We start from the raw sequence: 27,992 nt of genomic DNA on the forward strand, positions 1-27,992 counted from the left end.
CCCCAATGGTATTCCCATCTCTGGTGGAAGAGTCCTTTTACAAAGTGGTATGTTTGGCTGCCGCTTTAGAGATCCTCCTGTGCCTTCTTCTTCTTCTTGGGTTTTTCTTCTTGAATTATAGGGGGGTTTGTAGCCTCTCGCTGTAGATAGCTAATAAAATCACTCAATTCACGGCCACCCTAAAAGCAGAAAAATTACTTTGAAAATTTAACCTTTTAAAGAACTCTAGATTACCCCCGCCCCAACAGAGGAGTTTTGAAATTTGGAAAATCACATTAGCAACCACACATATTGACTATGAGAGTTGAAGGAGTTCCTAGTTATATAAACTTGGAACTGTGTTTGTGGGGAGATGAGACAATGCACTTACTTCATATTTCTTTGGATTTAGCTTCTTGTTGGCTGGAGAGAAATAGATGGTAGGAAAACTGGAAAAAGAAAAAAAAAAATTTAGATTTCAGAATACCTCTGACATACATTTTCCCAATAGCTGTTTCTGAGAATAGCTTCTCCTCATGATTTCTAATCTGACCAGATACTACTTTCCATCAGTGGCTAGGTTATATCCTATGAAACCTCAGGAATATGAAGCTCCTCAAGTCTGTGGCATTCATGTGGGCCCATGCTGCAGAAATTTAAGTCAGGAAGGTACTGATAGTTCTGTGCAATGAGGACTCTCCAAACCATACCCAGTAAAGATATGGCTTACAGCCTTTTTTTTTTTTTTTTTAAAATCAATTACTTTCTTACTAGTTTTCATCTACTTACCCTCTGACTTCATATGGAGAAGGCACATCATTGGCTGTAGCATCCATCTTGGCTATGATAATATTTGGATCTTTTCTGAGCTGTTAATGAACAAGTTAGACCTTTAAATTTCAAGTTTTCAGTGAGTGAGGGACATTTAGTCAATTTAGGACTTGAAACAATCTCATTTTTTAAACACCTGGGTAAATTTTGCTGCTGAGACGGGAAGAACAGTGATATTTGCACACAGTACCGAACTTTCCACAAGCTTCTATTTTCTCTAGGTTCCTACATATTAAGACTCTATAAACTATATTCAATATCTTATAAAAACCTACAATGGAAAAGAATCTGAAAAAGAATATAAATAAATTGCTTTGCTGCATACCTGAAAGTAACATAACAATGTAAATCAACTATACTAAAAGCAAAAAACAAACAAAAAACCCCCTCTATATGCAGACACCTTCAAAATTACCTAGCCTAAATAACACATTACAAGGGCTTAACTCAAGTGGTTTATGACAAAGGAACATAATGAATTTATACAAGCCATTACCAAAATTTAGAAGCCAGGATAGTTTTTGTCTTTTTTTTTTAGGGCTGCACTTGCAACATAAGGAGGTTCCCAGGCTAGGGGTCCAATCAGAGCTGTAGCTGCTGGCCTATGCCACAGGCACAACTACGAGAGATCCGAGCTGCATCTGTGACCTACACCACAGCTCACAGCAACACCAGATCCTTAACCCACTGAGTGGGGCCAGGGATAGAACTCTTGTCCTCATGGATACTAGCTGAGTTCATTAATCACTGTGCCACGACAGGAACTCCATAAACCAGGATACTTTTAACCACAATCTAGATCTAGGTTGAGTCTGAGGAATGGAAAGTTAAATCAGGTATCTGAGTTACTAGGCTAGAGACACTAGGGGGCAGTCAGGAGAAAGTAAGTAGTAGATAGCTGAAAAACATATACTAGTACTTTGGTTCTAACTAATTAGGGTAACTAGCCAATGCTGACTATATATGTAAACTTCCTAACACAAATTTTTTCTTTAGAATATGGTTTAGACTTACCTTCTCTCCCAGTTCTTTATACTTAGGCTCCAGATTCTTACAGTGACCACACCAAGGAGCATAAAATTCAATCAGTACATCTTTATTTTCATCATTCACTATTTCATCAAAATTCTCTGCTACCACAACCTGGAAAACAGAAGATTCTCTAATTGGTAAAGTGAATTGAATAAAATGATGAGCTAGGTTTGTTTCTGGACCCAATTCCTAATTTGTGCTCCCACTGAATATATGTTATTGAAATCCAATTCACATTTATAGACTTTATTAGGATGTTACCATCCCCCAGAAAACAACTCATTCTCAGGTTGGTTACCTGACAGACTAAGTTCAGGAAGTCACAGGAAACGAGTGCCACCCAAGTCTTCCTTAAATTAATCTCAGAGCCACAATCTTAACGCTGTTCTTAGGGGGTTAGCTTGCTCTGTCTCAAAGAATAACCTAGACCTAATACAAATATCATTAGGGAATTCTGTGAAGGTTTTATATTCCTGCCCCTATTGAGTATTATGAGCTCTGCCAATGCTTATTTTATGACTAGGGAGGTGAGGACAAACAGACAAACTCAACAAGGTCTTCATTTAGACTAGCATTCTCAGAATAAAGAACTGAGGAGGCAGCTGTGTAGCAGCTTTAGGAGGCTATATGCACCTCACCTTAACAGGCCCATCATTGCTCTCTGGGATAGGTTCAGACTTAAGGTATCTCTTTAGGTTGCCATCAAAGTAATCCTGCAGGAATCTCTCAAGAGCCTTGCCATCACGCCTGCAATTGAAAAGACAAGGATCAGGTTTGCTCACTTGCAGCACTGAGAGAACTAAAAGCAATTTCTTATAACACTTCCTATAGGAGTTCCCATCGTGACAGAGCAGAAACGAATCCGACTAGGAACCATGAGGTTGCAGGTTTGATCCCTGGCCTCACTCAGTGGGTTAAGGATCTGGGGTTGCCGTGAACTGTGGTGTAGGCCAGCAGCTGTAGCTCTGATTAGACTGCTAGCCTGGGAAGCTCCATATGCTGTGGGTGCAGCGCTAAAAAAAAAAAAAAAAAGAAAAAGAAAAAAAAAGAATACTTTCTATATATTTTAGCTCAAATTTCAAGATGCAAAAGTAACTGGGAGCTAAAAAAAGGGAGGGGGGAGAGCTCTTTATTTTCTAAAATGCAGAAGTATAGACTGAATAAAAACCCAACCACCTCCTTGTATTTCTGGTTTGTTCTTTGTGGATTAGAAAGGTCAGAGAAGGAAGAGAACATTGGTCCTTCTGGAAATTCAATTCTGCAAAAGAACCAGGTCTTATATTGTTGCTCTGGAGAACAGTGCATGGTATCTTGTTTTATGGATTCATTCACAGGAAGATTTTTATTGGAGCTCCCCTTGGCTCAGCAGAAACAAATGTGCCTAGCATCCATGAAGACACAGGTTCAATCCCTGGCTTCAATCAGTGGATTAAGATTCAGTGTTGCTGTGAGCTGTGGTGTAGGTCACAAACGTGGCTTGGATCTGGCGTTGCTGTGGCACAGGCCTGGTTACAGCTCTGATTTGACCCCTATCCAGCTCTAGGTGCTGCGGGTGCAGCCCTAAAAAGATAAAGACACAGACACAGACACAGACACACACACGATTTTTCTCTTGTCTTTATCTCCTATAGTCTCAGAAGGTAATGGTCAAAACTGCCTTGGGTCTTAAGATCTTTGTAATTCTGAGTTTACTTTAGGCCAATGTGGTATTCCAAGAAGAAAAGACTTTCTGTAGAGATGGGAGGGGACTGGGTTGGTCTGAAATAACATCGATCTCAAGAGACTCATGTTCTCTATCTACTGTTTTGTGGGTTTTAGTTTTGTTTTTTTGTTTTTTTTTTGGGAGGGAGGTCTTTTTAGAGCCACATCCGAGGTATATGGAGGTTCCCAGGCCAGGGGTCCAATCAGAGCTGTAGCTGCTGGCCTACACCATAGCCACAGCAGTGCAGGATCTGAGCCACGTCTGCAACCTACACCACAGCTCACGGCAATGCCGGATCCTTAACCCACTGAGTGAGGCCAGGGATCAAACTCACGTCCTCATGGATGCTAGTCAGATTCTTTTCTGCTGAGCCACGAGAGGAATTCCTCTATCTACTATTTCTAATATCAGGGTGGAAGCAATCATGTATGAGTTCTAAGCTGCCATCACTTTGTTAGTTTTCAAAATTTATTAAGAATCATGGGAGTTTCCTGGCATCCTAGTAGGTTAAGGATCTGGTACTGTTACTGCTGTGGCTTGGGTTTGATCCTTGGCCTGGGAACTCCTTTTTTTTTTTTTGCCTTTTTTAGGGCCACACCTGCAGCATATGGAAGTTCCCAGGCTAAGGGCTGAACTGGAGCTGCAGCTGCTGGCCTATGCCACAGCAGTGCCAGATCTGACTGTACTGTGGTCTACACGACAGCTCACAGCAACACCAGACCCTTAACCCACTGAACAAGGCCAGAGATCAAACCCAGGTCCTCATGGATACCAGTTGGGTTTGTTCCCGCTGAGTTACAATGGGAGCTCCTCTGGCCTGGGAACTTCTGTATGCTGCAGATGCAGTCTACCCCCCCAAACCCCCAGCCATGACTCTTAAAGTATCTATAATTAAGAAAAGTGACAGGCACAGATCACCTAGCTTCACATTCCAAAGTTCTTCTTTATAAATCCCTAGGAGTGTGAAAGGTATTAATAGTTTCTTTGCAGAATTAAATCCCAAACCCACGCTAACTTGTAACTCACGAGAATTCCTCCTGCATGACAAACTTCTCTCCTTTTGCAGTTCTGATAGCAACAACAGGAATCTCTCCAGCAGTGCTTTCCAAGCCAAAATCAGAAAGTTCATGACTAAAGGTTTTGCGGCTAGCTACAGCAAAGTTGAGTTTCTTCCCAGCATCTAGGAATTTCTTTGCCACCATCATCACTCTATGGGAAACAGAGATATTTATGCCAAGATTATACCAGAGTGGTAAAGTACTTCTGAAACCAAGAAGCCAGAGTCTAGAAAGCAAAGTTTAACAGTCCATACATCCCTCTGGAATCAGTCTAAACTTGTCTTCTAGGGTGCTGACCCAGGCTTATGGTGCATTCCAAAGTCTTACTGAACTTAAGTGCCAAACTGTTGGTACCCAATAGTCCATTCACATCGAATCTTGCTATATTGTGTGTATATATATACAATATATCATATATATTGTATATACATATATATATTGTAAAATACTGCACGCATTAGTAACTGACCCAGAAAGAAAACCTATAAGGATAAAATGCACTGAGAATCTTAATGCACAATTGTTGGCACGTTTTAAAGTACATTTTATATCACATTTCCATCTTTTACTGGGAGGTTAGTAATCAGCTATGTCACAAGGCAAAGAAGATAACGGAAGATATGCCCAGCAGACTCTGGAAACAGTTTGTTATTTGTCCTAATGTAGTTCTTGAGAGTCACCTGTTCCCATTCTTCTTATCTGTTCTCACATCACCTTGGGTAACAGGATACTTAGAAGGAACTGTTTATGCACTGGGTAAACTTGTTTACAAAGGGGAAAAATGATTATTACCTGTTTCTCCAGTAGTTGGAACCTTTAGCATTCTTTTCATAGTCCACATCATAGTAAGCCAGCAGTAAGTCCTTGCCCTGTATCAAATCTTTATTGTCTTCTGTCATGTGAGGGCAGATACCAAAACTGAAATGAAATAATCCATTATCAAATTTGGCAGGTTTACAGCTACATTATGGCAATTATCACACAGTCACCAGTTGTACTTAAAAAGGAAATAAAATTTTCAACATATAGGATAAGTACTAAATAATTAATTACCTTATAGGACCACAATATGAGTTCTAGGGCCCAAACATTACTGCTTTAATATAAACTCATCAACTCAACTATTATCATTACAACCCCATGAATGAGGCTATTTAAATCCAAAACATGTCTCTACTTAATATCTGAGGTAAACAAACTAAAATAAAGCCAAGAAATCCCCAAAAAAGCATAAAGAGGGACTTACATGTTTTCCTGAATAAATTTTTTAATCTTTCCACTGGTCATTTTCGGTTCTGTATATGCCACAGTCTTGTCCTCAAACTTGTTCATCAGATGTAAAGGCCGAAACAAGGTGATACCCCTTAAAAAAAAAAATTCTTAGTAGGTAGATAGCATAAGAACTGTCTCGTATCTTTTATTTAAAGCTCAGACTATCTATTCTTCTGCCACTTCTACTATTACCATTTAAGAACATAAGAACTCTTTTCTGGAACCATAGCCTTGGCAATACGACCTTATCTACAACACAAGTGCTAATAATTACCTTAATCTCAAGCACAATAACTGGATATAAGGGTTTAATAAAGCTAGGTTGGAAAGCTAGGAAACCTTGGTTCTAATTCTAGCTCCACCACTAATTTCAAAGATTATTCTGGGCTTCAGCCTTTTTTTTTTTTTTTTTTTTTAAAGGGCTACACCCGCAGCATATGGAGGTTCCCAGGCTAGGGATCCAATCGGAGCTATAGCTGCCAGCCTACACCACAGCTGTAGTGAAGGATCCAAGCTGCGCCTCTGACCTACACCAAAGCTTACAGCAACTCCGGATCCTTAACCCACTGAGTGAGGCCAAGGATCGAACCTGCAGTCTCATGGTTACTAGTCAGATTCGTTTCCGCTGCGCCACAATGGGAACTCCTGGGTTTCAGCTTTTATATCAGTACAAAAGAGGGTCAGAGTAGATAATTTCCAAACCTTTAAAAACAATAAAAAAAACAGAACCTAATTGTACCCCCAAAGCCCCAATATGCATAATAAAATAAAGCAGAGCTTGCTCTTATTAGAAGGCATCTTGGGAGTTTCTGTTGTGCTCAGTGGTAATGAACCTCACTAGTATCCATTAGGATGTAGGTTCGATCCCTGGCCTTGCTTAGTGGGTTAGGTAGGGATCTGATGTTGCCATGAGCTGTGGTGTAGGTCGGCAGCTGCAGCTTCAATTAGACTCCTAGCCTGGGAACTCCCATATGCTGTGGGTTCAGCCCTAAACAAAATAAGACAAAAAAAAAGAAGACATCTTGCCCTTCCACTCTTCTTGAAAATTCAACCCTCTCATATAGTGAAAATTACCTCATTAGACAAAATATATTTAAGATTCCTTCCAGCTATATAAAATTCTATAGGTAGGTACACAATTTTAGATAATGTTTGGCTTGAGTTAATTAGAAAAATTTTTTTTGCTCTAGATTTCTCTATCCCAATAGACCAGGTTTACAAATTTCACTTTTTTTTTTTTTTTTCTTTTTAGGGCTGCACTCATGGCATGTGGAAGTTCCTAGCTAGGCTAGGTTTCCAAGTGAGCATGATAAATCAGACCTGCAGATGCTGGCCTATACGCCACAGCAACACCAGATCCTTAAACCATGGAGTGAGGCCCGGGATTGAATCTGCATCTTCATGGATACTAGCCAGATTTGTTTCTGCTGGACCACAGTGGGAACTCCCAATACTACTTTAATTGAGACTCTCCTGACTGCCCCTTTCAAACCACTACTATACAGGTGTCAGTGACTCTTCTTCCGAAACACAAAACTGTCACATTACTCTTTAGCTCAGTCTTTCAATGGCTCTCAACTGTCTAAAAGATAAAATCTAAATTATTTTGTTTGGAACTTCAGGTCTTCTATAACTTGGTCTGTGCTTACCTCTCCAACCTTACCTTGCACCAGGGACCTCACTTATGAACAATACTCCAGCAGTACTATGGGTCCCATTATGCCTTCTCTCCTCCTGCCCTATCTGGAACAAATTTTGTCTCCCTGCCATAACCTGCCTGGAAAAACTTACCTTTCAAGATACACCTCAAGAGTCACCTCGTCTAAGAGACTTTTTCAGATACTACTCCCCACCCAAAAAGACAAAAACAACTTCCTCCTCTGTACATCCAGTACACTGCATTCATTTCTATCATGGCATTTATCATGCTCACTAAACACTCCTATACTATCTCCTGCTACTAGATGCTCCTCAAAGGCAGCAACATTTTTCCCAACTTAGCTTCTGCTGAGTAAGTGCTCAATAAAGCTTTTGGAAAAAACAGGCATAAAAATCATCAGTTCACACAACAGCACTGGGTCAGGTGCTTATTTATAAGGACATTCAACTCAGTTACTTACTCTCCATCATCATCATACTTGTCCACCAGAGATTCAACATTGGTGTGTGCAAATCGGTAGTTATCCCTCAAGTTGCTGGCTGCTTTTAGAAACTCAGAGTGAGCTTCACTGAATAAATCCTTGAAAAAACCTATACAGAAAATATCAAACACAAGGAAGAAACAGTCAGTGCTAAGATATACTCAGAACTTTAAAATTCTTCTATTTTTCAAAGCCTTCATTCTATTATGGATACGCAAGGCAAAGTAGGAAGACTGCGTCTGCTTTGCCATGACTACTAAGGATGTTTGACGAAATATCCAGTTTAAGAATTCTTGGGAGTTCCCTTGGTGGCGCAGTGGTTAACGAATCTGACTAGGAACCATGAGGTTTCGGGTTCGATCCCTGGCCTTACTCAGTGGGTTAAGGATCCGGCGCTGCTGTGAGCTGTGGTCTAGTTCGCAGACGTGGCCTGGATCCAGCATTGCTGTGGCTCTGGCGTAGGTCAGCGGCTACAGCTCTGATTCGACCCCTAGCCTGGGAACCTCCATATGCCGTGGGAGCGGTCCTAGAAAAGGCAAAAAGACAAGACCAAAAAAAAAAAAAGAAGAAGAAGAAGAAGAAGTTCCTATCCTGGCTCAGTGAGTAGCGAACCTGACTAGCATCCATAAGGATGAGGGTTCGATCCCTGGCCTCGTTCAGTGGGTTAAAGATCTGGCGTTGCCATGAGCTGTGGGTAGGTCACAGACGTGGCTTCTATTTTGTGTGGCTGTGGCACAGGCCAGCAGCTACAGCTCCAATTTGACCTCTAGCCTAATAAATCAGATAACTTCCGTATGTCTCAGGTATAGCCCTTAAAAAAAAATCTTTCTTGTGGAGTTCCCACTGTGGTACAGTGGGCTAAAGGATCCAGTGTTGTTGCAGCTGTGGCCTAAGTCACATCTGCAGCCTGGATTCAATCCCTGGCCTGGGAACTTCATATGTTGCAGTATGGCCATTTAAAAAAAAAAAAAAAAGAAAAAATAAAAATTCTTGCTCTACCCTTAAAAACCTTTTTTTAAAATAAAACCAAGTGAGATGATTTTTTAGGGTTCAAGTCTTAATTCTAGTTTTTCAGAGCTGAAAATTTTGGGCAAATTGTTTTACTACTTAGAGTTTCAGGGGCTATCTTAGGCATCAGAGGATTAAATAAGGCAACATGTCAAAATAATTGTAAATTAATTCACCCTATTTTTTGTCTTATTTGTCTCTAGAACTTCAAATCTAGAAAAGTGACCAAAACTTAAGTGTTTATTAAATGGTTAACTCCTTGTAAAATATATAGAATTAGTAAAATCCAGATGATAAGAAGTGACTTTTAGTCAAATGTAAATAATAAACCATTTGCTACCGCCAGGGGGTCAGTTTTCTTTTCTTTTTATGGCTGTACCCACAGCATATGGAAGTTCCCCGACTAGGGATCAAATCAGAGCTGCAGATGCCCTCCTACACCGCAGCCACAGCAATACTGGATGCAAGATGCATCTGCGACCTATGCCACAGCTTGAAGCAACGCACTGAGCGGGGCCCAGGATTGAACCTATATCCCCAGGGAGACTATGTGGGATTCTTAACCTGCTGAGCCACAACAGGCACTCTGAAAATCAGTTTTATTATACCAATTAGGAGATTAAGAGAAGCACAAGCTTATATGTTTAAATTTATTTTTCAGTCAAATGTATTACACATTTTTATTTATTATTATTTTTCAGCCATACCTTCAGCATATGGAGGTTCCTGGGACAGGGATCAAACCTGCTCCACAGCAGTAACAATGCCGCATCCCTAACCCACTGTGCCACCAGGGAATTCCTACACACTACATTAAAAAAAAATTTGGGGAATTCCCATCGTGGTGCAGCAGAAATGAATCCGACTAGAAACCATGAGGTTGCAGGTTTGATCCCTGGCCTCGCTCAGTGGGTTAAGGATCCGGCATTGCCATGAGCTGTGGTGTAGGTCGAAGACTTGGTTCAGATCTGATGTTGTGGCTGTGGTGTAGGCTGGCAGCTGTAGCTCTGATTTGATCCCTAGCCTGTGAACCTCCAAATGCCTCGGGTGAGGCCCTAAAAAACAGCAACAACAAAAACCTTGGTGTTTTATTCTGCTGGGTCCAAGAAACACTGTATATTATATCAAAACTTCTATACATGACAAGAAAAAATATGGACCACCTCACGAATTTTCCTGTTATTCTCGTGCAGGGGCCATGCCAATCTCTATACTGTTCCAATTTTAGTAAATGTGGTGCCACAGCAGGTACGCACATTAAACAAAATGAAACGATGAACACCCAAGACATAAAATGTGTATAAATGGCTCAAGTTATTTTAAAAATAAGATATTCCAACCCCTGAGAAAGCAAAGATTACTGTAAAAATCTATATACGAATCCTAGCAGTTTAATCTTAAATTGTAAACTTCTCTTCTACTGTGAAAAGGGCAGACACAGAGGTTTATCATTTACTTATATCCTCCCACCTTAAAGCCCTATTTTCAGTCTTAAGTACTTTATTATATAGTTAAATCTCAGGAATTTAAGAAGTGATAGGAAAAACTATTTTGCTTCTTTAATTGACAATAAATCTTTACATATGTTAACAACACCAAGCTACTCAAAACACATTTGCTACTTACCCACCACAGAAGCATCTTTATCACTAATGAACTTTCAAACTCTTCCTCAGTTCTGAGAGGAACTGAAGCTGGACCAGCCTGCTTCTTCAGGTGGCTGACAATTCCATCTTAAAATATAAGACGAAAGATTATAGCAACACAAATTTATAATTTTTGAAAAGTCATTCACATGATTCAAAGCTTAAAAGGTTCCAAAGCATATACATTATTCCCATCCTTGTCCCCAGGTAACCCAATTTCCTTCCTGTAACATTTTCAGTTTTACATATATTCTTCCAGACATATTATTCATAAACAAGCAATTACACATTTTTCTCAATTGGCAGCATACACACATGCTGTTCTGCAATTGTTTCTGTCATTTAACACAGTTTAGAGATAATTTATGTCAATACACATAAAGAGCTACCTCAATTATTTTTATAGCCACATAGTGTTTCACTGTATGGATGTACCACAATTTTATTTAATCAGCCACAACTGATGAACATTTATTTCCAATTTCTTTACTTTTTTTTTTTTTTTGTCTTTGGAAAGTTTTATTTAATTTTTTTTATTTTTTATTATTTATTTATTTATTTATTTTGTCTTATTGCTATTTCTTGGGCCGCTCCTGCGGCATATGGAGGTTCCCAGCCTAGGGGTTGAATCGGAGCTGTGGTCGCCAGCCTATGCCAGAGCCACAGCAACGCAGGATCCGAGCCGCATCTGCAACCTACACCACAGCTCACGGCAACGCCAGATCGTTAACCCACTGAGCAAAGGCAGGGACCGAACCCGCAACCTTATGGTTCCTAGTCAGATTCGTTAACCACTGCGCCATGACGGGAACTCCTATTTTTTATTTTTATTTAATTTTTTTAAATTTATTTTTTTTTCCCCACTGTACAGCAAGGGGATCAAGTTATCCTTACATGTATACATTTTATTTCCCCCCACCCTTTGTTCTGTTACAATATGAGTATCTAGACATGGTTCTCAATGCTACTCAGCAGGATCTGCTTGTAAATCTATTCTAAGTTGTGTCTGATAAGCCCAAGCTCCCGATCCCTCCCACTCCCTCCCTCTCCCATCAGGCAGCCACAAGTCTATTTTCCAAGTCCATGATTTTCTTTTTGTTTCCAATTTCTTGCTGATGATTCTGGAATAAACAACCTTGTACTAATGTCATTTTACACATGATTATTATCTGTAGGCTAAATTTCTAGAATTGGATTTACTGGGTCAAAGAGTACATATGCATTTCTGTTTTTAACTCCTCCCCTCAAAGAGACTGTACTTATTTACATCCCTACAAGTGCTATTACATCTTTGTGCATGCTGTTCTCTGCCTAGAATAATCTTTCCCCAGATACCCACCTGGTTTCCTTCCTCATCTCTTCCTTTAGGTCTTCACTCAAAATGTCATCTACTTTGGGAAGCCTTCTCTGACCATTCCTTGTAAACTAAAACCTGTTCAACTCCCAACATTCCCTTACCTCCTTCCCCTGCTTTATCTTTCTTGTGGCACATTTCACTCATCTAATTAATACACTATCATTATTATTATTTTTTTAATTGCTTTTTAGGGCCACACCCACAGGATATGAAGTTCCCAGGCTAGGGGTCAAATCGGAATATAGCTGCCGGCCTACACCACAGCCACAGCCACGTGGGATCCAAGCCATGTCTGCAACCTACACCACATCTCATGGCAACACCAGATCCCTGACCCACTGAGCCAAGCCAGGGATTGAATCTGCATCCTCTTGGATACTAGCTGGATTCGTTTCCGCTACTCCATGACAGGAACTCCCTATCATTATTATTGTCTGTTTTGTTGATATATACCTAGCTCTAAGAATAATACCTAGCACGTAACAAGCTCAAGAAACATCCATTTTGCAAATAAATAAAACAAATCCTTTATTCTTAAGTGGCACAGAGGCACATGTAGTCTTACTTTTTGTCTTTTTTAGCACCGCACCCACGGCATATGGATGTTCCCAGGCTAGGAGTCTAATCGGAGCTACAGCCACTGGCCTACACCACAGCCAGAGCAACGCAGGATCGGAGCCGTGTCTGCGACCTACACCACAGCTCACGGCAACGCCGGATCCTTAACCCACTGATCAAGGCCAGGGACCGAACCCACAACCTCATGGTTCCTAGTTGGATTGTTTCCGCTGTGCCATGACAGGAACTCCTAGTCTTACATTTTAAAAGCAGAAAATGCAGTGACCTGGCTAGCTCCTATCAGGATTTAACTAAACACAGGGCAAACTAAGTCATGTGTGGGATCCACCAAATCACTTTCCTACTGAGGTGAAATGGGCTAAATAAGTAAGAGTTTAGAAATAATAATCACACACAAAAACACAAAAAATCCTAGTCTAGTTGAAACACTATCATTCCACTTTCTTCTAGAGTCTAATGGAACCATTCATGGGCTCAAATTGGTAACAGGTCAAACAGAGGCAGTGCTATGCCTCCATAATACTCCACACCCACTTCCCCTGTTTTCTACGGAGTACCCCCACAATGGGCTAACTGACTGAAACAGTACTGTTTAACTCTTTCAACATGACTGAGCCTATTTTGCTCACAAAGATATTTTTTTTCCTTCTCTCTCCATTTATGATTTTCTTTTCTCTTAAATGTCTCCTTCAATTCCTCACAGAGGAGGGGCTGTTATCAACAGCTAAGTCGAAATCAGATATGATTTGTTTAGTCTGCAAGGGGGCTGTGATTACTATATTACAATATAAATTATTATAAAGAATTTTACCTCAGGGCTGTAATGAAAAGTGTTACTTTTCCCCCTGAGTATTTTAAATTTTCTGGAAGGTAAAATAGGAGTGCTGAGTAACCAGTTTAAGCAGGAAGGTAAACAGCACAGTTAATGGAATACGTGAACAAAATACTCCATCCGAAGTAGCCAAGTATCTCATCTCCCAGACAGACGCTGAGAAATTCTCAAGTTTAAGATATCTATGTACAGCCCAAGTGAAATTATCTGCCTAGTAACAGTCTGGATGGGTTCACAAACAAGTAACTATAAGACCTGTCCGGAGTTCCCGTCGTGGTGCAGTGGTTAACGAATCCGACTAGGAACCATGAGGTTGCGGGTTCGATCCCTGCCCTTACTCAGTGGGTTAAGGATCCGGTGTTGCCGTGAGTTGTGGTGTGGGTCGCAGACGCGGCTGGGATCCCACGTTGCTGTGGCTCTGGTGTAGGCTGGTGGCTCAGCTCCGATTGGACCCCTAACCTGGGAACCTCCATATGCCATGGGAGCAGCCCAAGAAATGGCAAAAAGCCAAAAAAAAAAAAAAAAAAAAAACCCCAAAAACCTGTCCGAGTTCAGAGAAAAACATAGCAGTAATTTGAAATGTTAACTCTATCCTAAATTAAACCAATAAAATGTGAATAGGGGAGTTCCCGTCGTGGCGCAGTGGTTAACGAATCTGACTAGGAACCATGAGGTTGCGGGTTCGGTCCCTGCCCTTGCTCAGTGGGTTAACGATCTGGCGTTGCCGTGAGCTGTGGTGTAGGTTGCAGACGCGGCTGGGATCCCGCGTTGCTGTGGCTCGGACCTAGGCCGTAGGCCGGTGGCTGCAGCTCTGATTCAACCCCTAGCCTGGGAACCTCCATATGCCGCAGGAGCGGCCCAAGAAATAGCAACAACAACAACAAAAGACAAAAGACAAAAAAAAAAAAAAATGTGAATAGTAACATGTATTCATTAATGCTTTTAAGAATCAAGGAAAAAAAAAGAAAAATGAAGATTTCTTTACTTTTGCACTTAGATACATTAAATTTGGAATGTTGGTTATATGACTGCAATTGGGCCATGCATTAAGAGTCACTGAGCATCTGTTACATGTGGAGAACCTAGATGCTGGGGATAGAGCAGTAAATAAACCAAACAAGGTCTCTGATCTCCTGGAGCTTACAATATAAGTAAATATTCAAATGAATATGCCTGGGTGGCTACCTTTGGTTTTGGTGGCCTGACAAAGCATCTGAGAGGTGAAGTTTAAGCAGGATCTGAATGACAAAAAGGGGCAGACCATATACCAACACAGGGGAAGACCATTTCAGGCTGTGAACAGCCATGGCAAAGATCCTAAGGTGAAATCGTCTTGAGATGACATTAGAGTTAGGCAGGGCCATGTTATGTAGAGCTTTGTATAGAGTAACAACATATGTGCTGAAAAAATTCATCTAAAATGCCCTAAATAAATGACCCCTTTCCTCAGCTTTCCATCATAAAAAGAAGGAAAAATATGCCCGATTATTTGACAGACTCAAGAAAAAAAATAAAATACATTTTCTCATCAATTACGGGCTTGGCTCTACCTACAGACCAGTCCATTTACCCCTCAAATTTACCTGTTAACCTTGCTAATTATATTCCAGTCACATGGTCTCTCTGTCCCTTGATCACACCAAGCTCAGTTATGCCTTAGGGCCTTTTTGCATCTGCTTTCCCTTTGCCTGAAGACTCTAGCCCACATCTCCTCATGGCTAACTCATTTTCATCGTTTGGGTCTCAGCTCAAAGGTTATTTTTCTGATCACTCCTTTTTTTTTTTTTTTGGCTGCACCCTGCAGCATGTGTAAGTTTCTGGGCCAGAAATCAAACCTGCACCCACTACAGCAGTGACAATACCAGATCCTTAAACCCACTGTGCCACAAGGTAATTCCTGATCACTCTTATAATGTGGTAGTCCCAACCCCATTGCTATCATATTGTGTTTTATTTTTCTCTTTTAAGGCTCTTATCACTAGCTGAATTTACTTTATCCATATATCTTAATGACATTAAAAAATTTTTAATTGCGGTAAAATACACAGAACATAAATTTACTGTCTTAATCATTTTTACATATACAGTTCTGTGGCATTAAATACATTCGCATTGTTGTACAACCAATCTCTAATACTGTTTTCATCTCATAAAACTTCAGCTCTACTCAATCAACAACTTCCCATTCTCTCATTCCCACAGCCCTTGGGAATCACTTTCTACCTTGTCTCTGTAAAACTGACTACTCCAGGAACCTCATGTAAGTGGAATGATACAGTATTTGTCTTTTGCATGACTGGCTTATCTCACTTAGCATGTCTTCAAGGTTCATCCATGTTGTAGCACATCCTTCCCTTTTAAGGCTGAATAATATTCTAGTGTATTATATACAATTTAAATATAATCATTAACACACTACATTTTATATATTCATTCATCCACTGATAGGACACTTAGGCTGCTTCTACCTTTTTGCTATTGTAAATAATGCAGCAATAAACATGGGTGTACAAAGATCTTTCAGATTCTGGTTTTAGTTCTTTTGGGTATATATATATACCCTGAAGTGAAATTGGTAGATCATACAGTAATTCAACTTTTATTTTTTTAGAAACCACTATATTGCTGTCTATAATGGCTGCATGCACCATTTTACATTCCAACCAATAGCACAGAAGAGTTCCAGTTTCTCCACATCCTTGCCAACACTTGTTTTTTTCTTCTTCTTGTCTTCTGACTGTACCTATGGCATGTGGAAGTTTCCAGGCCAGGGATCAATTCTGCACCAGAGCAGTGACCTGAGCTGTTGCAATGACAACAGTGAATCCTTAACCTACTGCACCACAAAGGAACGCCCATATAGTTTTAAACTTGTTGTTGCCTTTTTCTCTTCATCTCCCAGAATGTAACCATCACAAGGGCAAGAACCTTGTCTGTTTTGTTTATCAATAAACACTGAGCACCTAGTGTATCTAGAGTATCTTGCTCAGAGTAGGTACTCAATAAATATTTATCAAATAGGGAGTTCCTGTTGTGGCTCAGTGGTAAGGAATCCGGACTCTTATCCAGGAGGACACGGGTTCAATCCCTGTCCTTGCTCAGGTTAAAGGACCTGGTGTTGCTGTGAACTGTGGTTTAGGTGGCAGACACAGCTCAGATCCCTTGTTGCTGTGGCTCTGGCACAGACTGGCAGCTAAAGCCCTGATTCAACCCCTAGCCTGGGAACTTCTGAATGCCATGGTGGTACAGCCCTAAAAAGACAAAACAAAAACAAAACAAACAAAAGTATCAAATAAAAAACTGCCTGGTTGGAGTTCCTGTCGTGGAGCAGTGGTTAACAAATCTGACTAGGAACCATGAGGTTGCAGGTTCGATCCCTGGCCTTGCTCAGTGGGTTAAGGATCCGGCATTGCCGTGAGCTGTGGTGTAGGTCACAGACGCAGCTCGGATCCTGCATTGCTGTGGCTCTGGCGTAGGCCGGTGACTATAGCTCCGATTCGACCCCTAGCCTGGGGACCTCCATATGCTGTGGGAAGCGGCCCTAGAAAAGGCAAAAAAGACCAAAAAAACCCTGCCTGGCATGGAGTTGCCGTTGTGGCCTAGCAAGTTAAGAACCCGACCAGTATCCATGAGTATCCTGGCCTCACTCAGCGGGTTGGGGATTTGGCATTGCTGCCAAGCTATGGCATAGGTCGCAGATGAGGCTTGGATCTGGTGTTGCTGTGGCTGTGGTATAGGTCAGCAGCTGCAATTCCGATTTGACCCCTAGCCTGGGAACTTCCGTTAAAAACAAACAAACAAAAAAACAGTGTCTGTGATGATTTGGATTCAATCCCTGGCCTCACTCAGTGGGTTAAGGATCTTGTATTGCTGCAAGCTGCATAGGTCACAGATGCAGCTCAGATCTGGCATTGCTATGGCTTTGGTATAGACCACAACTGCAGCTCCGATTCAACCCCTAGCCTGGGAACTTCCATATGTCACAAGTATGGCCTTAAAAAGGAAAAAAATAACAACAACCTTGGTAGACCTTATAACTCAAGTATTTTCTATATTACTTAAATAACTTGTTCATTGAGAGAAGTCTTTTGTTAGCTACCAAAAATGCCATCTAAGATGAGGAGTTTTTAAGACTTAAAGTATGTCTTATAGACAATGTCATGTTACCACTACAGGGAAGTTAAACAGATCATTTTCAGAATGTAATCCAGGATCCTTACCAGCAGTCCTGGGCCCATCATAAGCACCTGCTTCTTCACCATCTCTAAATATCTTCAGGGTTGGATATCCACTCACTCCATACTTATTACAAGTATTTGTATTGGCAGTACAATCAACCTAAAGATTAAAATACACAAACAATGGTTATCCAAGCACCTGTTGCAGGCTGCTCCTTTATTCCCTAAATATTAAGAGTGATCAAATCAGGAGTTCTCCTATGGTGCAGCCTCGCGTTAAGGATCCAGTATTGTCAGTATAGTGGCCCGGGCAACATGGCATGTGGTGGAAAAAAAGAGCGTGGTCAAATTAAAAGATCAAGCAATTCTTGGCACATCCCACAGAACATTAAACATATATATATTTTTTGCCTTTTTAGGGCCATACCCGCAGTATATGGAAGATCCCAGGCCAGGGATCTAATCGGAGCCATAGCCGCTGGCCTATGCCAGAGCCACACCAATGGCAGAGCTGAACAGCTCACAGCAGTGCCATATCCTTAACCCACTCAGTGAGGCCAGGGATAGAACTCGCATCCTCTTGGATACTAGTCGGGTTCTTAACCCCCTGAGCCACAAGGGGAACTTCAAAACATTAGATTTTAAAGGCAAACTGGGAATTCTCATTGTGGCTCAGTGTTAACAAACCTGACTAGTATCCATGAGGAGGCAGGTTTGATCCCTGCCCTCTATCAGTGGGTTAAGGATCTGGCATCACAGTCGGCTGTGGTGTAGGTCGCAGACACAGCTCATATCTGGTGTTGCCGTCACTGGCATAGGCTGACAGCTGCAGCTCCAATGTGACCCCTAGTGTGGGAACCTCCATATGGCATGGGTGTGGCCCTAAAAAATTAAAAAAAAAAAAAAAAAGCAGACTGGTGTTTGACTAGCTGCATCAGAAGCACCTAAGGAACTCTTTAAAATTTAGATTCCTGGAATTCCTGTTGTGGCTCAGTGTAAATGAATCTAACTAGCATCCATCAGGACAAACGTTCAATCCCTGGCCTTGCTCAGTGGCTTAAGGATCCAGCGTTGCTGTGGCTCTGGTGTAGGCTGGCAGCTGTAGCTTTGATTTGACCCCTACCCTGAGAACCTCCCTATGCCGTGGGTGGGGCCATAAAAAGACCACCTCTCTCCCCCACAGTTTAGAAACACACAAGTGACTATTTGAATTTGGCCCCTTGAGTCTCTACTGTTTAAAGCAGTAGTCTTCACTTTTTCACTGCCCCTCAGAATATATGAAGGATAAATCAATTAAATTAGAAACAGTGGCTTACTTAGATAATGATTATTATCTTACTATGATACATGCCTTTTAGGTGAAGTGAGGTATAATTTGATTTGGAAAGGCACCTAGAGTTATTAACAAAGGTACCAATATGCCCTGAGCTAGTCTGAATCTGGGCCAAACTATAACATAACAGATCTATCAAGAACTATCAGGAAGAATAAAATTTCTATCTAGCCACTTATTCCAAACTAGGCAATGCTGCCAGCACTTCACATATTATCTCATTTAGTCTTCAGAGGATTCTGAGGTATGATCCCAATGCCTTAACCAAAACTAAAGCTCAGAGAAGGAATATGTTAATAGTAACATAGCTACTGCCACATGAGGCAGGAACTAAATTATAACAACTCTTTTTTCCTATGGCAACCTGCCAAAGAACATCAGGATTGAAAGCAGTTTTCAGAAATAGTTCTATATATGTATGAACTATTTATTTGAGGCTGGCTGAGACACGAGATTTTAGAATTGAGCGACTAGGGGTTTACTACACAACAATGGCAAAATTCTGGAACCAATACTTTGACTATAAAAGCAAATACGAGTTTATAGTTGACCAGTTAGTTACATACTTATCATCATCTGCCTGTCATTTTCCTATGCTCATCACCGTGAAAAGCAACACAGTAGTTCAGGGAATTGATTTACTCAATGATAATTATCCTCTCATCTTGACTACTGTAATTTTACTTTCCATATCTGTCCCTTACACCTTAAATTTTTTCTCTGGGTGGGGGAGGTGTGTGGAAATTCCCAAGGGATCAAACCCGTGCCATAGCAGTGACCCAAGCTGTTGTAGATCAGACCCTTAACCTGCTATACCACGAGGGAATTCCCATGTGTGTACCTCCTAATTCTTATTTATCATATATTTTATTTCTTTCTTAGGCCAGTATTTCCCTTAGTTTCACTGCATGTAATCTTTTGAGACCATAATTAATACAACAGTCAGTTGTGTATCTGCCCAGAAACTAGTGTTCTCTCAGCACTGTAAAAGAAAATCAATGTTAATTTTTACCAACTACTATTTAAAATACCTCATTTCCTTTAATGAAGAATCTACCTATAATTACCTTTGCTAATGGAACTATTCCTTTTAACCTGGTAGCTGCCGCTTCATATTCAGGTGCAAGCCTCTTGCAGTGTCCACACCTATATAAATACATTAAAAAAAAAGGCAAATGCTCAGTTTATATCCAGGAAGTTTGTTAACTTTGTTTCTCTAGGCAGAATCTCAAATTAATGTACTTGCTTTTGACTAATAGCTGCTTCCAAAAGCAAAAATATCACCTGAACAATATCTCTTACTGATAAAGTAAATCAGAGCTCTCAAAGGTAAAGGTACTATTCCCTAGCCTAAGATCAACTCTATAGGACTAGCTCAGTCCAGGGCAGCATCTATTTTCTCAATTAAAAGTACCATGGGGGTTGTTCCTGTCGTGGCACAGTGGTTAACAAATCCGACTAGGAACCATGAGGTTGCGGGTTCGGTCCCTGTCCTTGCTCAGTGGGTTAACGATCCGGTGTTGCCGTGAGCTGTGGTGTAGGCTGCAGGCATAGCTTGGATCTGGTATTGCTGTGGCTCTGGCGTAGGCTGGCGGCTACAGCTCCGATTGGACCTCTAGCCTGGAAACCTCCATATGCCACGGGAGCGGCCCAAAGAAATAGCAAAAAGACAAAAAAAAAAAAAAAAAAAAAAAAAAGTGCCATGGGGGTAGTGGTGGGGATAAATCACGAGTTTGGAATTAACACAGACACACTATTATATATAAAATAGATAGAAGAATACTATATATTCTTTTGCTGAATACATGAAACTAATACAACATTGTAAATCAACATACTTCAATTATTAAAAGTTTTTTTTTTTTTTTTTTTTTTTGTGAAGTGCAACTGGTCCCTAAAAACTGTAGTTCAAAGAAGGAAAGGGCTCAAGCCCTCTTGACCAATTAATGATAAAATAAAGGGCAAGACAGCAATAATCCCATTCTTGGTATTATTTCCCAAAGGAGGGTACTTATTTCTCCTTAGACAAGTAGGTCTGTGGTTCTTTTTTTTTTTTTTTTTGTCTTTTCTAGGGCCGCACCCCCGGGATATGGAGGTTTTTAGGTCAGGGGTCGAATCGGAGCTGTAGTCACCGGCCTACGCCAGAGCCACAGCAACGCAGGAACCTACACCACAGCTCACAGCAATGTCAGATCCTTAACCCACTGAGCGAGGCCAGGGATAGAACCTGCAACCTCATGGTTCCCAGTTGGATTTGCTAACCACTGAGCCATGATGGGCACTCCCGTGGTTCTTAAAAATATAGTGACTGTGGAGTTTCCTAATGGCAAAGCAGGTTATGGATTGGTGTTATCACTGCAGTGGCATGGGTTTGAGTCCTGGCCTGGGAACTTTTACATGCCCAGGGCATGGTCAAAAAGAAAAAATACAGGAGTTCCCATTGTGACACGGTAGGTTAAGAATCACTAAAGTGGCTCTGGTCATGGCAAAGGTGTGGGTTTGATCCCCAATCTGCCACAGTGGGCTAAAGGATCAGGTGTTGTCACAGTTGTGGTTCAGAGTCAATCCCTGGCCCAAGAACTTCCACACGCCTTGGGTGTGGCCATTAAAAATTAAAAAAAAAAAAAAAAAGGAAAAAAAAATTGTGGCTGAAAACTTGTAAGGTCCCAAGCATGGCACTAAGTCTTTAAGAATCACCATCAAGTACTTTTTCCCCATTCCTTCAATATGACTCTCTGTGACCAGAAACCCAGTTTGAGGGGTAGTGGAATAAGGCCCAGAAGGTGCGCATTTAATATAAAGACGCTAGCAGCTTGGAGGCTTTTTTCTTCTGAACGGAGTTTCAACACAGCATTAGAGTGACATATTTAAGACGGCAAGCTACAGAGTTCACCTGACTATAAAAACTGATGAGGATAGAGTATTATGTCAATTGGAATATTTTCCCAGAGGGCCATCAGAACACCTGCTCCTCTGCCCAGAAAGTCCAAACAATCCCATAGGCACACTGTACATGCAATGGGGGGGAGAAGCATATCAGTGCACAAGAAGCACCAGCTATATATCATCTCTTCAAAAGCCAATGGGTTGCAGAGGGATTACTTTGAGAAGGTTGAGTAGTTCTGTGATCTCCCCATAGACAGCAAAAATAGAAGACAGAAGAAAGGAAATAAGAAAACTGAGCTGATGTATTTCATAGCCAAAAGTCTCAAAAGAAATTTTTTTTGTCTTTTTAGGGCCGCACCTGCAGCACATGGAAGTTCCCAGGCTAGGGGTCTAACTGGAGCTGTAGCTGCAGGTGTACACCAACAGCGGTACACCACAGCCACTGCAATGTAGGATCTGAGCCGTGTCTGTGACCTACACCATAGCTCAAGGCAACACCGGATCCTTAACCCACTGAGTAGGGCCAGGGATGAAACATCTTCATGTATACTAGTCGGATTCTTCACTACTGAGCCACGATGGGAACTCCTCAAAATTTATTAAGGGCGTTCTCTAGTGGTGCAGTGGCTTAAGGATCTGGTGTTGTCACTGCTAGCCCAGGAACTTTTACAGGCCACAGGGGTAGCCAAAAAATTTTTATTTTATCCATTAATGAATGGATAAGTAACTTGGAAACATTCTGCCCCTAAAATTTGTTTATTTTGGCCATACCTGAAGCATAGGCAAGTTCCTAGTCCAAGGACTGAACCCATGCCACATTAGTGACCCGAGCCCCAGCACTGACGATGCTGGATCCTTTACTACTAGGCCACCAGGGAACTCCTAAAATTTGTTCAAATCAAAGGATTCTGGAGTTTATATTTTCCAAGGTTTTTAGAAATACTATTCAAAAATAATTAGAAAGCTTAATTGATAGTGATATAAAAATGTATGTTGCTTGGGTAACATACATACTTACTAAAAGCATAAAAGAACCAAACGATAAAAACCATATCAAAAATGGGGGGGATGCATAAGATGGGGAATGGAGTACGCAGGGGACCTCAACTGTACTGGCTTTTTTAGACCAGGTGGTGAATAAATGGTATTTCTTATTCTGCACTTCACGGATGCACATTTTACCATATCTAAAATAGGGATATATGTTGCAATTGTGTCACAGTGTCAACGGCAGAATTTTTCTTTTCTTTTTTTGTCTTTTCTTGAGCTGCTCCCATGGCATATGGAGGTTCCCAGGCTAGGGGTCTAACCAGAGCTATAGCCACCGGCCTACGCCAGAGCCACAGCAATTTGGGATCTGAGCCATGTCTTCGACCTACACCACAGCTCACGGCAACGCCAGATCTTTAACCCACTGAGCAAGGCCAGGGAACGAACCCACAACCTCATGGTTCCTAGTCGGATTTGTTAACCACTGTGCCACGACAGGAACTCCGCATTTTTCTTTTTTGAGACATCAAGTAGTGGTCCCTCTCACAATCAGTAGAATGTACTGAAGGGCTATTTTTGGTTAAGAGATAATACATGTATTATTTGTATTAAGAGATTTCTGTTGAATATATATGTAGTCATTGCCAAAAAGGCTGAGTCAACAGTTTTAAGAATAGTTTCACCTCGGAATTCCTACCATGGCACAGCAGAAACAAATCCGACTAGGAACCATGAGGTTGTGGGTTTGATCCCTGGCTTTGCTCAGTGGGTTAAGGATCTGGCGTTGCCCTGAGCTGTGTTGTAGGTCGCAGACATGGCTTGGATCCAGCATTGCTGTGGCTGTGGTATAGGCCGGCAGCTGTAGTTCCAATTCGACCCCTAGCCAGGGAACCTCCATATGTCTTGGGTGCGGCCCTAAAAAGACAAAAAAGACAAAAAAAAAAAAAAAAAAGTTTCACCTAATATGTTTAAACTTAGCAAATGATTCCTCCAGGAATCCAAGAGATAACCAGAGGTGTATAGGAGGGTACTGTGTGTAAGTGGCAAGGCCAGGACTGAAAACCACTGCCTTAAGCATTGCTAATATCCCTAATACGATCAAATGCCCAAAGGGAGAACCTGTTTAACATGTTCCAATGAGGCCGGAGGAGACCGTCCTTTCTAAATTTACCTGGAAAGGAATTCAGGTGGATTTTGAAGGTGATCATCAAGACTAACCACTAAAAAAATAAATTAAAAAAAAAGACTAACGACTACTTCTTTCGCAAACCCCTACATATTATTGAAACACAAAGAGGAGTTCCCCTGGCGGCACAGTGGGTTAAGGACTTGGTGACACCACAGCTGCGGCTCAGCTTTGGTGCCCGGCCTGGGAATTTCCAGATGCCTCAGGTGCAGCCAAAAAAGGAGGGGGGAAAAATATGCTTGTCACGTGCCTGTGCTTCTGATGGAAGAAAAACCGATATAGTCCTTTCCCTATAGGACTATCAGACTGGCAGGGGTGATAGACAGTATTATTAGGTCCCAAAAGAGAGGAGAAAGCAACCAGTTAGTTGTTCAGGGAAGGAAGAAGTAACCCCCCCCAATTCTGGCCACACTTGCGGCATGTGGAAGTTCCCGGGCCAGATATCAAACCCACACCACAGCAGCTACCTAAGCTGTTGCAGTGACAATGCCAGATCCTTTACCCCCTGTGCCACCAGGGAACTCCAGGAAGAAGTAACTTTTTTCCTATGGCCACACCCATAGCATATGGGAAGTACCCTGGTTAAGGGTTGAATCTGAGCCACAGATGTGCAATGCTGGATCTTTTAACCACACTGCATTTGGGCAGGGGATGGAACCCATGCCTTTGCAGCAACCAGAGCCACTACAGCTGGATTCCTAACCTACTGGGCCACAGTGGGAACTCCAGGAAAAGTAACTTCTGTGCTAAATCTTGTTGAAAAAAATCAACAGGAGGTGGGAAAGGGAATTTCAAGTAAAGGAATCAGTACATATAAGAAGAAATATTAAATATTACATTTTACACTACAGTCTTTTTCTATACTCTATAAACACTTATATCAAATATCATTCATTAACACTACTGTCCTACAGGGAAGGACACAAATTTACAACAGAAGTAGATGCTGGAGACTTAAAACTTACTTAACACTGATGGATAAATTTTCAGAAATTATCACAAACATTTAAATAGTTCTATTTACTTCCAGAGAAATTCAGATACTCCCATTCTAAGATGACTGATTCCACCATGGAAATATTAGTCTACAGAGTCAGCTGCAAAGAAATCTTTCACTTTCACTTATAAAATGAAAGTGAAAAAAATACCCTATAACAAATGAGAAAAATAACTTGCTCAACACAGCTCCATTTCACTTTTAATAACCGTTTCTATCCATCTTGTAAGCTAGTAATCCTGATCTATACAAAGAAATATAGCAGTCAGAAAACATTTCCAGCCGAACTATTAATAAAATAAGAATAGTCGATCATAGAGTTCCTTATGGAGCAGCAGGTTAAGGATCTGGCATTGTCACTGCAGCAGCTGGAGTCACTGATGTGGTGCAAGTTCAACTGCTGGCCCTGGGACTTTCCACATGCCTTGAGTGCAGCCATATTGGAAAAAAAAAAAAAAAAGAATGGTTGAATGGGAAGAAATAAGGACATCATCAACAGGAGACTTCTTCTTTTTTTTTTTTTTGTCTTTTGTCTTTTTTGTTGTTGTTTTGTTGTTGTTGTTGCTATTTCTTGGGCCGCTCCCGCGGCATATGGAGGTTCCCAGGCTAGGGGTTGAATCGGAGCTGTAGCCACCGGCCTACGCCAGAGCCACAGCAACGCGGGATCCGAGCTGCGTCTGCAACCTACACCACAGCTCACGGCAACGCCGGATCGTCAACCCACTGAGCAAGGGCAGGGACCGAACCCGCAACCTCATGGTTCCTAGTCGGATTCATTAACCACTGCGCCACGACGGGAACTCCAACAGGAGACTTCTTTGATTCAAATTTCTCATTCAGAAAACTGATTCTTCTTGTAGGTATTGTGGAGGATGACCTTAACTTCCATACCAATTAAAAGGAGACACCACTGCAGAGATCCACCCAGTTTTAGGGATAGTTTAGTGCATGATGGGATATGTAGTTTTTAAGGAAGCACATGCAACAATTTAAAGTAGCAGAGAACACCTTCAATAGGGGAAAAAAAAAAAAAAACTGCTTTAAACTAAGTCTAATAGCCCACAATTCTCCTGCAATTCATTTCATGTTGACCCCTGTAGTCAGAGGCACCAAATAGTCTTGATACAACTACATAGAGCGCCATTTTAATCACAGTGACACCCCCTGAGAGTTAATAGTGTGGTAATATGATTGGGAAGAGTTGTTTCCAAAAGAATGTGAATTCTATAGATGTATAAAAACCACCTATGGGAGTTCCCGTCGTGGCGCAGTGGTTAACAAATCAGACTAGGAACCATGAGGTTGCAGGTTCGGTCCCTGCCCTTGCTCAGTGGGTTAATGATCCGGCGTTGCCGTGTTGTAGGTGGTGTAGGCTGCAGACGCGGCTCGGATCCCGAGTTGCTGTGGCTCTGGCATAGGCTAGTGGCTACAGCTCCGATTGGACCCCCAGCGTGGGAACCTCCATATGCCGCTGGAGCGGCCCAAGAAATAGCAAAAAAAAAAAAAGACAAAAAAAAAAAAAACAACCCAAAAAACAAACAAAAAAAACCACCTATGATGTGTAATCAGTACCGCCAGTCAGCCACAGAACAGCCCCGGATGAATAAACTGCCACCAGCTGGAAACAAAATGTGTTGCCTCTAAACACAGCCTTCTGGTTCAGGTGGTCTTCATTACAGGACTTCTAGTGTAACCCTCAAGTCAGCTGAACCCTTGCAGAATGAAGATGAGAATCAGAAGCAAGTGAAAGTTACCTAATATTCTTTTGCTGTAACTTTTGAATACACATAATTTTTAATTTAGGGTCATTGTCGCAGAAGAAAAATCAAGTACTACAATTAGTGTGCTTATACTGAGTTGTCCCCAGTGTTAAGATAATCATCGTAAAGATAATCTGGTAAAGATTTTTTTGGGGGAAAAAAAAAACACCACACCACCACCAGAGTGCTGGTTTACTGGGCCAGAAATCCTATTTGGTCTCTCCCCACCCCCACCCACCAGCTTTTTATTTCCATTTAGTTTTATCCAAAAGAATTTACATTCTTGTTCAGTTATATCACTCAAGTGGAGTATTTCACCAACACTACCTTCTCACTGGGGTCTTTGGCATTTTTTAGAAATCCTAACTAAAAGTGACCATTTAGACAGATTCTAACAGAATTACTCTGTTTATTTACTCTTTTTTTAACAAAATTCTGCTAATGTTGAGAAGTGATGGGCTTAATGGTGAAAGCGCACCATGTGATGGACAAAATAACTGCCTGCCTCAAGAAAGCACTTATGACCATTCTGCAGCCACTGAGTGACCTTGGCTAGAAACCAATGGCTGCGTGGGGCAAGAAAGGAAGTACCGTGGGGGCCCAGGGCTTCTGCACTTGGTGAAACGCTGACTTCCAATATAAGGCCTTGCGATGCTCGTCTAATGAATGGCAAACAGCAACACTGACTCACCCAGAAAACTGTAAAGATACGAAACGAAGCGGGGAAAGGCGGCGGGCGGGGGTGGTGTGGTATGGTGGTTAAACCCTCTGCAATAGGAAGTGCCACAAGAGCACCGAGGTAAGGATGTGGCCCTGCGGGAGAGGGGCCTCGCGTTTTCCCTCTCCGGTCTCGCTTCCAGGCCATCAGCACCGACTCCTCCGCTCTCGGTGAGGCAGCTCGGTTCCCCGTAGGTGGAAAATCTGCGGGCTGCTGCCGGGATCGCGGCGATGATGGAGGGAGCCGGCGCTGCGTAGGCCTAACCGTTCCCGCGCCCTCGCTCCGGCTCAGCCCGGCCCTCCCTCTCCCGCCCCGGTTAAGTGGCCTCACCAGGGGGCAAAGAACTCCACGAGCATGAGCCCCGCAGAGCCCGTGTCGGAGATGCGACTCTCGAAGTTGTCGTCGGTGAGTTCCAGCACGTCGGAGGCAGCGGCGAGGCGGGCGGCGGCGAGAAGAAGCGCCACGCCCGGGAACAGCGCTAGGCGGCAGAGGCGCATGGCGACCAGC

General features: G+C 41.9%; 1 protein-coding gene across 1 annotated transcript; it reads right to left on the minus strand.

The window, feature by feature from the left end:
- On the minus strand, positions 63-27,985 carry PDIA3 (protein disulfide isomerase family A member 3). Its single transcript, NM_001195112.1, is given in 14 exon segments — positions 63-179; positions 371-428; positions 769-848; positions 1,825-1,953; positions 2,481-2,589; positions 4,571-4,753; positions 5,395-5,520; positions 5,849-5,965; positions 7,995-8,124; positions 10,650-10,681; positions 10,684-10,756; positions 17,658-17,775; positions 20,016-20,094; positions 27,816-27,985. Coding segments are annotated over 14 exon segments (1,515 nt in total). The 5' UTR covers positions 27,983-27,985; the 3' UTR covers positions 63-65.

The sequence above is a fragment of the Sus scrofa genome, chromosome 1 (genome assembly GCF_000003025.6).
Source record: "Sus scrofa isolate TJ Tabasco breed Duroc chromosome 1, Sscrofa11.1, whole genome shotgun sequence".
NCBI lineage: Eukaryota > Metazoa > Chordata > Mammalia > Artiodactyla > Suidae > Sus > Sus scrofa.